Source organism: Sphaerodactylus townsendi, linkage group LG01 (assembly GCF_021028975.2).
Source record: "Sphaerodactylus townsendi isolate TG3544 linkage group LG01, MPM_Stown_v2.3, whole genome shotgun sequence".
Classification (NCBI taxonomy): domain Eukaryota; kingdom Metazoa; phylum Chordata; class Lepidosauria; order Squamata; family Sphaerodactylidae; genus Sphaerodactylus; species Sphaerodactylus townsendi.
Window position 1 is genome coordinate 96594095 of NC_059425.1, and position 12554 is coordinate 96606648.

Here is a 12554-nt window from a genome sequence, read left to right on the forward strand (position 1 = left end):
TTTTGCTGCAGTCAGCCAAAAACCCAGAAATCTGTTTTTAGCAACAGCTACAGCTGATTAACAGGGAATTTCATTTGCACCCAGTAACAGAGTACAAATTAACTTTTTTGTTTTCATATAAAAATCTGTTGAATTCATACAGGACTTCTTTAAAACTGACTCTTTCCTTAACTGACTCTTTCCTTAAACTGTATATCTCTCCTTAACTGACTCTTTCCTTAAAATGTATATCTTTTAAAATGAAGATGGGGGGGGGGGGGCTTTATATTACGGCTAAGTCTCTGGTAAGCTCACAACAAAACAACAGTCAAAAACTATTGCTCCAAATAAACAAAATATCCTCCAAAACTTCTCTATTTACTCTTCTTTTTCACAGCATCTAAATCAGCAGCTTATCTTTGTCAGTGAATTATTCTTTCCTCTGCCAGGCAGGAGAGCTACTTGTCCATGTATGCTGCCTTGTGTGTTATCTATATATGCATTCCATTTGAATCCAATTTCCTTGCATTACCTCTGCCCAGGTCAGGGATGAATGGCTGTCAAATTCCCTCAGGAATAAAAAGAAAAACCCTTTCTTCCTGAGGCAGCAAGTTTCAATTCACAGAGCACATGGCTAATCTACATATGTGAAGGTCACGGCACTTTATCGGGCAGGCTCACATAAGGGGCTGTCTTAAACATCTTGGCATGGCGCCCAACAACTGAGATTGTTGAAAAGCAATAGATAGCTTCTGGCAGCACCAAGGGTAAAAATATTTTGATCATGTGATGCTATGGAAGCAAACCATTCTGCTTCACGTGAGAAACTTTGCAGACTCTAATATGTACCACATTTTGAATCAGCTCCAAGTCCCCCCCTCCCTCATGCTGTGTAACTGAGCCCAGATAAAAACAGAAACACTACAGTGATGTTAGTGGAGGCTGGTCATTTTCTAAGTGTTAAAACAAAATCTTACAATAAACTCAGCGATATGAATAACAGTTAATTATAAACATCATTGTAATATTACCCTAGCAGAAACTGTTCTGTGCCACTGAAGTCAATTACCTAGCCTCATTTATTAAAGAAATAAAATCAGCCACCCTAATGATTTTTGTTGCATTATCCATGGCTGTGCAGGAGTTTTTAAGACACTCATCCAGCACAGGTCCCCCCTCCCTTTCAAGAGTATCCTTGGTCAAAGTAAATGCTAGGACTTTTTATGAAATGCATTAAGCAAAGAATACCTCAAAAACATTTCCAACAGAAATGTTTACACTTAGATTACACACACATAGTGATTAAAACACAGTAAATAAAGCCAACAAACTGTTCATATGCTGACCACAATAAACTTCCTATATTCCATTGCAAAAAATAAATCTGCATTTTCTTCTTCCCAAGATGTTGTCTTACCACCTCAATTATAAAGCTTAACCACTCAGCTTCTTTTACATGGAATAACAGGTGACTTGTCAGCAAGACAACTCTCAAATTTTCTAGGAGAGTAAATGTAATACTTGACCACACATAGCATATTGCCATTATTCAAGTACTGCAGAAGCATAATTATCACACTAACAGCAAATGCATATCATTGGTTCATAATGTTTTGGATTTGCCTCCTTTCAGACAGTCTTTTCCTCTTTCAAAAGTTTTAATAATTGTTCATAGTAGTTAAATGTATTCTGTGTTTGTCTCTGTCTCTGTCTCTGTCTCTGTCTCTCTGTGTGTGTGTGTGTGTGTGTGTGTGTGTGTGTGTGTGTGTGTGTGTGTGTGTGTGTGTGTGTGAAAACACTGGAAAATCTCAACTTATCCAACCCTGAAGTATGATCTTACTGTCATAATTAGGAAAGTTGATAAACATGAAAGAAAATCCACCTCATAATAAAGTCATATGGGGATCCAGCTCTAATCGTGTGTACTGCAATTGTGCACAATTTGTGCACAATGTGTAACCCACCAAGTGCAGCTAGCCAGGTCTTTACTAATTCTTTGTTTCTTCAGTAGCAGCAGTGGCAGAGGAGAGTATACTCTGCCTTTCCCCCTGGTAAGGAGTCTCAAAGCGGCTTACAAACTCCTTCCCTTACTCTTCCCACAACAGACACCTTGTAAGGTAGGTGGGGCTGACAGAGTTCTAAAGCATTGTGACTAGCCCAAAGTCACCCAGCAGGCTTCATGTGTAGGAGCAGGGAAACAAATCCAGTTCTTCAGATTAGAGTCCATCATTCTTAACCACTACAGCATGCTGATTAGAAGATTTTCTGAGCTTTGGTGGGTCACCATGACTGGCTAGTTATTGTGTTCAAGCTTATTTAATGGATCTCAAGTTAAGAAGGCAGCATGCAATGGACTGAATTCACAATTTAACAGCAAGACAGATTCAACTGGAAGCCTCCCAGATGAAGGTAAAGACCCAAAAAGACTATCCAAACCATATCTATGGATGGCATTTTTTTAAAAAAAATTGAGTTGTACACCATATAAGTATTCATGGTTCCAGATTTTTCTAAAAGACCCCAACAAAAAGCGTAAAAGTTATTTTAGAATTTAGCACAAAACCCTGTCAGACATGGGGAAATAAAGACAGACTTCACATGCTATTTTCCTCGTGGAAAAACTGTGCTTATAGATTATAGAATTAAACATCTCAATTGAGAGCAATGCATATACTTTCCCAGTACATACATACAATACATACAGTTGACTCATACATACAACACATACAGCTGATACGATGACCTTTCAACACAGGTCAGATAAATCTTATTTAAATTCAGATAAACTGAATTTGCAGTAAGAAATATCAGTATATTCTGTAAGAATACATTCTGATATTCTACCTGTTTGCAGAAGGTTCTATCCTGATTATTCATGTCATTCCAAAAATGAGATCTGTTTTAAAAACCTCTCTATGTTTGTGAAATACTGCTAGAACAATTGGTCCTTTTGCTCTTTTACATGATACTTCAAGACTGTCTTTCTTAAATAAGGCTAAATTATACTTTAGATTAGCAGTCGAGATATATAGTGTTACGGGCTCTAGCTGAAATAAGCAATTATGATGAAATCATTTAACCTGTGTGAAAAGGCAAGAGCAAATCATGCTTTAACTTGCAAAAATGGATAAAGATTTACTTGTCTAAGCAGGCAAGTGAAGGCAGCATTACAATGAACACTTAGCTGGGAACTGGCGTAAAAAAATCAAACTAGTAACGCAGCAACATTTTCACTGAAAATTGTTTCACAGGGACATACTTCTCATTTTTCTAACTGTAAACAAAATATTTACAGAAAAGATACCTGCTTAAACAGAAATAAGTATTTATTCTTTTGGAGAAGGAATTGTCACTAAGATCAATAGGACTATGGTTTACGTAACTGCAAAAAGTAGCTACTCAATAGTATCTTTGTACAATCAATTATTTATCAGAACATGGATGATCAAATACCAAATCTCTGATCTTAGCAGGCTGCCGCAAGAACACAGAAGGTGACATAAAAAGAGTCATCTATTAATTGCAGAAGAAAATATAATAATACTCAGATAAGAAATAATGGTGGTTGAGAAACAGATTATGAGCCCTTGAAGGTGCCTACAATCTTTATTGTGTAATTTTCAGGTGCCCTGAATCCATCATCATTAAATGGAAAGCAGTCAACCTAAATGAATAAAATAGTACTGAGTACAAGTTCCTACACAGCTCATTTTACTAGTCCTTAAAAAAAATGTGCAGGAGCCTTATTTCTAAATTATGTACTGACTAAGCATTTCCAATAACTAGTACAGGTCATTAAGGAAAGTGCAAAATGCATAAGGCAACAAGCCTATATAGGGTGGATTCAATTATTTGTTTTAAACAGAAAAAGACTAAATCATATACACCAGTAGAGTTCACACAGACTTTTAAACAAAAGATCTAAATGTTAAAAGATTGAAGAAAAGGAATGAAAATGTACAGCTATGTTACAATGTGATGTTTTCTATGAATTAAAATAGACTATATATAAACATCTAGTTTTTTAAACTTCCTTTAACATTTGAAACGTTATAGACTCTATTCTCCAAGTATTTCTCCATTTTTCACAGCTACTGAAAAGTATTAGTTATGAACAATTCCTCCTTTTTGATTGTTTACAGTAGCTGATATGACTGAAATCATCACCCATTTATTATTATAAAACTGTAAAAATGCTAATTATCATGTCATAATACACAAAGAGAATATCTTTAAAGTGTAGAATTGTGCAAGTCAACCTTATTCTATTGAAAAAGGTGCCACACATCAAAACAAAACATGAAGTAAGTACTACTGTCTCCACCCAATCTAAGAAAACAAACACAAGCACAGATGTCCTTTTTATCAGTGGCTAAGTTAGGATAGAATTAGGATAATCAACTGTGGCTGTTTGCTCATCTACACTTTGTTGTCAAATCAAAGTTCTAACATAAAAGAACTTTTCCTAACTTATTCCATTTTGTAACACTCTGAAACAGTTCCATAAAGTGGCCTGAGGTATCCTACTTTCAAGCCACCTTTGCCTTCTTACACCATTGCACAGGTGTCAATGAAGGTGTAATCAGAGAAAGAGAAAATATCTAAATCTGAAATATAAGCAGCATTAGGTAATATTAGGTAATATCTGAGGTATTTATTTAAGCATAAGGAGCAAAATGTCTGGATGGTACATATCATTAAAAGTGCTAATGTGTTGGCAAGCAAAGGTTTCACCAAACTGCAAACAGTTTAATGTTTCCAGTCCTGTGTTTCACTAGAGTAGAACATAAATTCTATGTAATGATTTCAATCACAGGAATAACCAGAAATAGCACTCTTCTGAAAAAATCATGATATGGGAAACACAGCACTGGATTAGACTGCAAATGTTTAAAAGAGGTGCTTTAATTGTTGAAGTTCAAGCAGAAATAAATTCTACAAATACAAATCACAGTTCCAATGAAAATTCTCATTTTAATAATCAAAAAGTATTTTTGTTATCCAGGAAAGTAACTTGCTTAAAACTACACTGATCAATGCCTTGTATAGATGTTCATATTTATTCTTCATAAAAAGCACTGGGCACTACAGGACACACATCTATTCCTTGGAGTCTAAATTATTTCTATCTTAGTTTTAAAATCAAATTTGAAAATCACCAAGGCATACTGGCAAAGTAAATCTGAATTAATTCTTGTCTTCCCTACCATATGAAAAAATAATTTTTGTGCTAAGTAAATAGCCCCAAAAGTAGAAAATTCAGATTTATTAAATGTTGCAATGATCACAATGCTGAAATTTATTCCAGTGGGTTAAGACTACCACATCTAAATGCTACTAAGATCTCAAATTCTCCAGCCTTGAGCAGGAACAGCAAGTGAGGTACCACTGTTTTACATATCCACAGAGAATCTTTAGTGACGCTTAATAAATGGCACATTTTAAATAGTACTGAAATGTTAGATAGCATTGATGTTTCAACAAGATGAGAGCAATTACATGAAGAAAAAAAACATATAACTCTGCTACATAACTTGCTCATGGTTAACATTTCAGGTAACCCCTACAGGATTTAATATACTTAGTAAGCACAATGACCATGGCTAAAAAATTCCAAGTGTCTGGTAATCCAAGAATTTAACTTTTGATGATGGTGTCCAGGAATTTGATCCCCCCCCCCCCAAAATGAACTCATGGTTTGCCCTATAGATGTGAAATGATTTTTTCAATCCTAGTAATAAGAAACACACACAGGGGTTTAAAGCAGAATTGCATGTCCTGGATTTCCAATAAACAATCTATTAATTAAGTAGGCTTTTGTGTATCAACTACGTTGTTGGATCTGATTCTGTATATGCACAAAGTAGTGCATGGGGGCACAAAAACTGTATCCAGTTCATGGGTATGTGCATGACGCCTGTTCTTGTGTCATGCACACACTCTAAACAGTCAGATGCCACAGTCATCTGTTTGCAGGGTACAGGTGAATGCATCTCATTCTCCTGAATGGCATTTGATCATGTACTGAATGGAGGAAATTACTGACAACTTGTACACATCTACTCCTGTCCACAAGTATCTAAGGATCAAAGTCAATAGTTTTAATTCAGCAGTTATGCCTGTAAAGACTGGGTATTGCATTAAGCAATCTAAATATGTCTGTAATTTTATAGTTTTTAGATGAAAAATAAACACAATATAAAGCCTGCCTCCAATATAGTAGAGAGTAAAAATCCGGTACAAAAGGAATCAATTTACCAGTATTGTTGCATACAACATTCTTGCATAGATACAAATTCATACTGAATATGTACTATTCTATCATCCACATTAGTATCACAGGAACCAGTAATGAACACTGTTCCCCACTTATATTTTAATAATATAAGTACAAGGACAGATACTGCTAATTCTTTATACAGCTCCTTTACAATATATTTCTAGAAAATTATCATAAATGTCATTCTGAATAAAAAGACAGCCGAAAAGGAGTTTTGACTTTCTACACTGAGAATTTATAGGCACCAAACTGGTACCATCAGAAAGTACGAAATACTAGTCCTGTAGTATTTTACTTAAGGTAATAGACAACATGAGATGTAACTGGCACACAGCAAGACCTATACTAGAGAAACGACCCTCATAGAAAGAACTATGCTGAGCTACATATTCCATGGAAAAAAATATTGAAAGAAGATAAACACAAATTATTTTATATCATTTATCTGTATATTCCAATATGCATTATATCGTGGAATGCAATCTAGAATGTAAACTAAAAACTTAACTATGTGACTCCTAATGTTCACGCTACACAATAACAAATATGGTAAATAATAAAATAATGGCAGATGAGATTATTTGTCTCCCACTTAACTGCACTATCACAGACCTTATTTGCAACCATAATAATGCTGCAAAGATTAAGAATATTCAATTAGTTAGATTTCATTTATATTTCTTCCATTTTTCTGCAACAGGAAATCTCTTTACATTAGAAAATTGCTATGAAACATAATAGCCAAATTGTATTTACATTTAAATTTTCTTTATAAAGCAAAGGAGACAAAACATTCTGCTGATAGTATAATTCATCTTCCTCCATATTAAATAGCAGGCACAAATGGGCAAGAATGCCATCAAGCTTCCAGCTAGTCTACTGCATTCTATCTTTTTCTCTTACATTGTAAGGAAGGTGGAAATGGTTATAATTAGTTACACCAATCACATTGAGTGCATCTGTACAAATACAGCTATACATTAACATGCACACAAACACAGATGGATATATAAATATCTGCAACATATATTTGGCTATCGAACCTGAGATACTCACATGTGATGGTAAGCATTCTCTCTTACACATTTTAAATGTTCAGTGCTTTTACCCACAGGGACACAGTAGCTAAAATGTATGACTGCAATACTAAACATGTTTCTTTGTAAAGAAATAACTGGTTACAAAACAGATTTTTTTTCTGCTCCAATATTATTGTTTCTTTTTCAAGAAATAACATTGTGTATCAACCAATTTCAAATGCTAAATTATAATAAAGGACAAAAAGATTAACTGATGAACATTTGTTACAAATATAATATGAAGTATCAAAGAAAAGAGTCTTGCTAAAATACATTTTATAAATGACATGTTATGTATCATGGCACCTAACAGAGTGCTACTACACCCAGGATAATAACCACTCAGCAAAAAACACTGCTTCTAAGGGTCATGAAATGGCCATAATGAATTTGTTCTCATTCCAATAAAAATTAAATACTTGTAACCGTTTGTACCGTGAAGAAACAGCATCCCAGAGTAGTATACATGCACACCGCTTACTGTCTTTTCTCCCTATTCAAGCTATACATGTTAAACAGTCCATTGTTTTAAACAAAGGAAATAAAGCAAATATTTCAACATTAATTGTGAAAGATCATACATACAAATCTTCATTACCTAATGGTATCCAACAACTCCTTTATCTCAACAAAGTAAAAAGGGAAAAAAAGCTTAAAGTAAATTCTTACTTCCTCTTAAAGGAAAAAAGGATAAACCAAAACATTACAGCAGCAGTTTGTAAACAATAAAAAAAAATTCAGTCTATCCAAGGTTGAAATTATTTGTTCACTTAGCTCATCACTCTACAGCAGGCACTATCTACTCTAGGACACAATCATTTTAAAACATCTTTTACTTCAAAATCAAGCTTTTTGGAGTCTCCAAGGAGGGTGGATAGGAATTAATTTTCAATAGTCCTGCTCCTGAAAGACATTTTAAGATTTAGCAGTTCATAATCTTGGCAAAGAAGGAAAAGGTCTCCAATAAAACTTAAATATATTATTACTCTTTTTAACATAATTCACTTCCCTATGAAACAAAGCATAAGCTTGTATTTTATATTTTATAATAAGAGAACTAAATGAAGCATGATGTCTGCTGTTTCTGATCTCTAAAATACAAACGCAAAACAGATTTTTTTAAAATACATGGCTTTTTAAAAATAGTGTAAAACAAAGAGCCCTCCAATCGCATTAGATACATATTCCTTTATATGAGATACACTGTACCTAAAGATGTGGGGAATACACACAAATAGGAAACAAATACACAAATAAAACTAATAGTACTAAAACACCTGGTACTAAAATAATGTATAATCTATGTAGGATTGTGAAAGCAGGATTCCACCGCACAGACACAAGGTTTATAAATCTGGCATACACGTTCACAGTTCTGCTTCAATTACATTTGTTAAAAGATAAAAATGGTTTAAACATATATTGTTTAAGTTCCAAAACATTTAGACAAGCCATGAAAATAAAAACTTTATAAAGTTGGTTTCCAAGCAAGCTACAAATAAAATTTAAAAACAGTGAAGATACAATGATCCCTTAATTAACATTTTTAAAAGGTTGACATTTTAATGTAGTGGTCATTGTTCTTCTGAAGCCCTCTTAATTTCAACTATCTGAAAGCGATTGCCAATTATTTCAGCTTCTTCGAAGAATGCGTAACCTTGCATCTGTGAGCAAAACTGCTCAGTTATTATTTGTGGCAAGAATTTTTGTGACTGTACTGCTCAGCAATTCTATTTACATCAGCAATGCTAAATGCCCAATGGTGAGAGAGGAGCCAATCAGATGGCAGATTAGATGTCAACTCAGAGGCAGCTGTCTGGAGACTATTACAGCCAGTTTACCTCCACAATTCAAATTCCAAACCTTGCAAAGGAGATCAAGTCACTTTTTCGGCTCAAACTGCAGAGTAAGAAATATCAAGAGTGCTGAGTTTTTCCTATGGCTTGAAAGGTGACAAAAAGGCAGTTTATGTAAACGGGATTCAAGACATCTTCTGATCTGGAAATTTCACAGGATACAACTAATTGGAAACTCTGTATTGTTGCCAGAAACACTGACTGTTGAACTCTTACAATATTTAAGACTTCTTCATGGGGGGGTGGGGGAGAATTCCTGTCTGATGAAGAATAAGATTTCATGTGTATTGAGGAAAGAAAAACCCAGACTGCCATTTGTAATTTCTCACATACTTTTAAAAACTTTCTAGATTTGCAGAGAAGACTGGAGAAACAAGCTCAAAGAAACAGCCCTCGGAACAACTATGATGTAAACCTTTCATGGCTATGGCACATACCTACAGACACTTGTACTGTTTTAGCAGGTTTCAGTAACACAGTTTGAAGCAAGCAATACAATTTGCCAATAAGCTAAGAGGCCTATTTCCTTACTAAGAGAAATAAATCAGGTCAGGAAAAGGAAAGATAGAGCTATCTGCAGGCTCCGCTGGCTACGACACTGGTTCCTCCCTTTCCTACTCCAAAGTGGTTTTCCTCAGGGCCTTGTGTGTTCAGATTTCTAATAAGTATGGGGTAGGAGAACTGGGTGGGGTGCAGTGGGAGTCGTGTATTGTTCAACTGTGTAACAAAATGGTTTTATTTTCAGCTGGAAAGCCCTATAATGCCTTTCTAACCTAATCAAAGTCATACATTGAGCATTATCCAGCCCTGTCAGAGAGGCAGCCAAGTAGCTGAGATGGAGTAAGAGAAAAGTAAACGAGAAAGTAAGTAAGGCTGGTAGAAGACACAGACAAACATAAGCAAAACAACACACTGCTTCCTCTTGGGGGTTCTTTTTGTTACCTGGCTCCTGATGATGGTCTGTCCAGTGTTCCCAGGGCTCAGAGCCGGATGATTTCTTTGTTGTGCTGCTGCTGCTACCCAGGCTGGGTTCGCAGCTCCATATTGGGCACCCATGTCCTTTCCCATGCCCATTGCTGCCTGCTGGCTTCCCGGGACGGCTGCCGCAGCTACTCCCTGAGCCTGCTGCTGTGCCGGGGCAGCACCAGGGTTGCTATAATCGGAGTAGCCGGTGCCATAGTTCCTCATCATGGGGCTGGGGGACGTGAGCAGCTGGTTCAAGGTTGGGGTGGCCCCAGACGGGTGTTGGGTTTGCCCGGAGAACCTTTGGAAGCCTGCAGCCCCGGACGCCTTGCTCAGGCTGGCCCCTCCGCCGGGGCCCAGCATCATGCTCTGCTGCTGCTGCCGGGGGGAACTCAGAAGCCCGAAGCCAGAAGGCGAGCCCCCATAGCCGCCACCACCTCCTACTCCCGCTGCTGCAGCTGCTGCTGCTGCAGCCGCCGCCACGACTCCCGCTCCTCCTCCTCCTCCCGCGCTGCCGCCGCTGCCAGGCCGGCCGTAAGTGCTGGGGTAGTGGTTGTACTGGCTGTTGGCATAGCCCTCGTGAGAGTTGGACAGGGGGTCCATGCTGCTGGGGGCCGCCGCGGGGTGCATTAGCCCCATCCCGGGGCTTTGTTGTCCGCCATGTTGATCAAAGCAAGGCCCGGCCCGGCTCGCCGAGGAGGCGCCTCCGCCGATGCTGCCAGCGTTACCGTAATAGCTATTAAACTCCGAGACACCCACCGCGGAGGGGCCGCCGCCGCCTCCGCCTCTGCTGCCCGCTCCCGGAGGTGGCGGCGGCTGCGGCTGCTGCCCGCCCAAAGGTCCCAAGCCGGAGTGATCGTAGCGGCTGCCGAGGTGCTGCTCGCCCATTTTGTCGGGCGTCGTCGTCGCCTCTTCCTGGTCCCCGCCTTTATTCAGCAGGGTCCGCGGCTGGCTCTGGGGCTCGGCCTGTCCCCCCAAGCCGCCGTCCTTCCCTCCATGTTGTTGCTGCTGCTCCATGTCTGCGCTGCTGGGCTGAGCAGCGCCGCCACCGCCGTTGCTGCTGCTGCTGCCGCCGCCGCCGCCGCCGGTGTTGTTATTCTGCATCGGATGGTGCTGAGGCGGCGACTGTGGCTGGAATTGATTTAGCTGTTGTTGCTGTGGTGGTTGAAGTGTGTGGTGGTGGTGGTGGTGGTGGTGGTGGTGGTGAGCATGGGGGAGCTGGGCATGGAGGTGAGCTGGGTGCGGGTGCTGGGCATGGGGGTGGTGGGCAGGCGCGCCGGCAGGGTGATCGCCTCCGACGCTTTTCAACTTGTGGTTGGGGAGCAGCCCCGTCTCCATAGTCGGGGTAGAAGAAGACGAGGAAGAAGACAAGCCCGAGGAGCTTCCAGCTTCTTTCAGGACCGATTCTGAGGAGCAGCCGCCGCTGCTCGCGCTGTTGTTGTTATTACCGGTGGTGGCGGCGGCAGCAGCAGCAGAAGTTGTATTATTGGCCATGTTCAGTTCATTATGGTGGTGGAGACGGTGATCTACATTATTCAAGCCGATGTTGCTAGTCCCATCTCCAAACCCCGGTCCAGCAGCTCCTCCGGTCCCAGCAACCGGACCCCCGGAGTTGAGATCCTGGCTTAAGTTGCCCGGCAAACTCGGGTTTTTGTTCTTGTTCGCACCCGCCGGAGCCGCTGCGACTTGCGCGGCCATGATCATTGCAACATTGCCGGGGGGGGGGGGGAGGCGGGGGAGAGAGAGAATCAATCGACCTCCCCCTGGCTACAAAAGGGGCAAAAGGCAACGCTCCCACCCCGAAAAACAGCCCCGCGGTGCGGAGCCACTGGATGTAGGTGAAGAAATAAAAAGGCCTTCTGATCACTCCATACTCACACGCGCGAAATAAAAAAAGAAATGATCCAAAATTCCCCTCCCCAAGTCCTTGATGGAGATTAGAAATTGTAAGAATGCCTTACGGTCTTTGCCTGTTCCTGCTGTGTGATTTCATGTTGAAAGTTTTTTGTTGTTGTTGTTCAGGTTTAAATGAAACTTTTTTCTTTTCCTCTCTAACCCGGATATGGGTAGATACACGTCTGGTTGAGCCTATCTGGCCCAGCATGGCAGGAGAGAGGGAGAGAGAGAGCTCTAACAACTATTATCCACTTCTCTCTGATTACTCCAGCGCACATGGAAAACGCGGACTGGATTCGCCTTCCGCAGCAGCTTCTGGCAGCCAGGGTTCGTGAAAGGAAAGAAAGATGCACGCTGGTCTTCTGACACAGGACAGCTGGCACTCTTCAGTGAAAAGGGGGGGACAGATACTGCCTCCTTCTGTTTTGTTTTTCCCCCCTTTTAAGATTTTGAGGTGAGGGAGAGACAATTAAATATAGATATCTTCCCCTTGCTGTCTTC

The 12554-nt window shown here is 39.7% G+C and overlaps 1 protein-coding gene across 1 annotated transcript in view; it reads right to left on the reverse strand.

Moving 5' to 3' along the window:
* Window positions 1-12340, reverse strand: part of ARID1B (AT-rich interaction domain 1B) — a 464069-nt gene extending 451729 nt beyond the window's left edge. The window contains 1 exon segment of the mRNA XM_048488244.1: window positions 10137-12340. Within this exon segment, the coding sequence (XP_048344201.1) occupies window positions 10137-11861 (1725 nt within the window). The 5' untranslated portion in view covers window positions 11862-12340.
* Window positions 12341-12554: the final 214 nt, after the last annotated feature.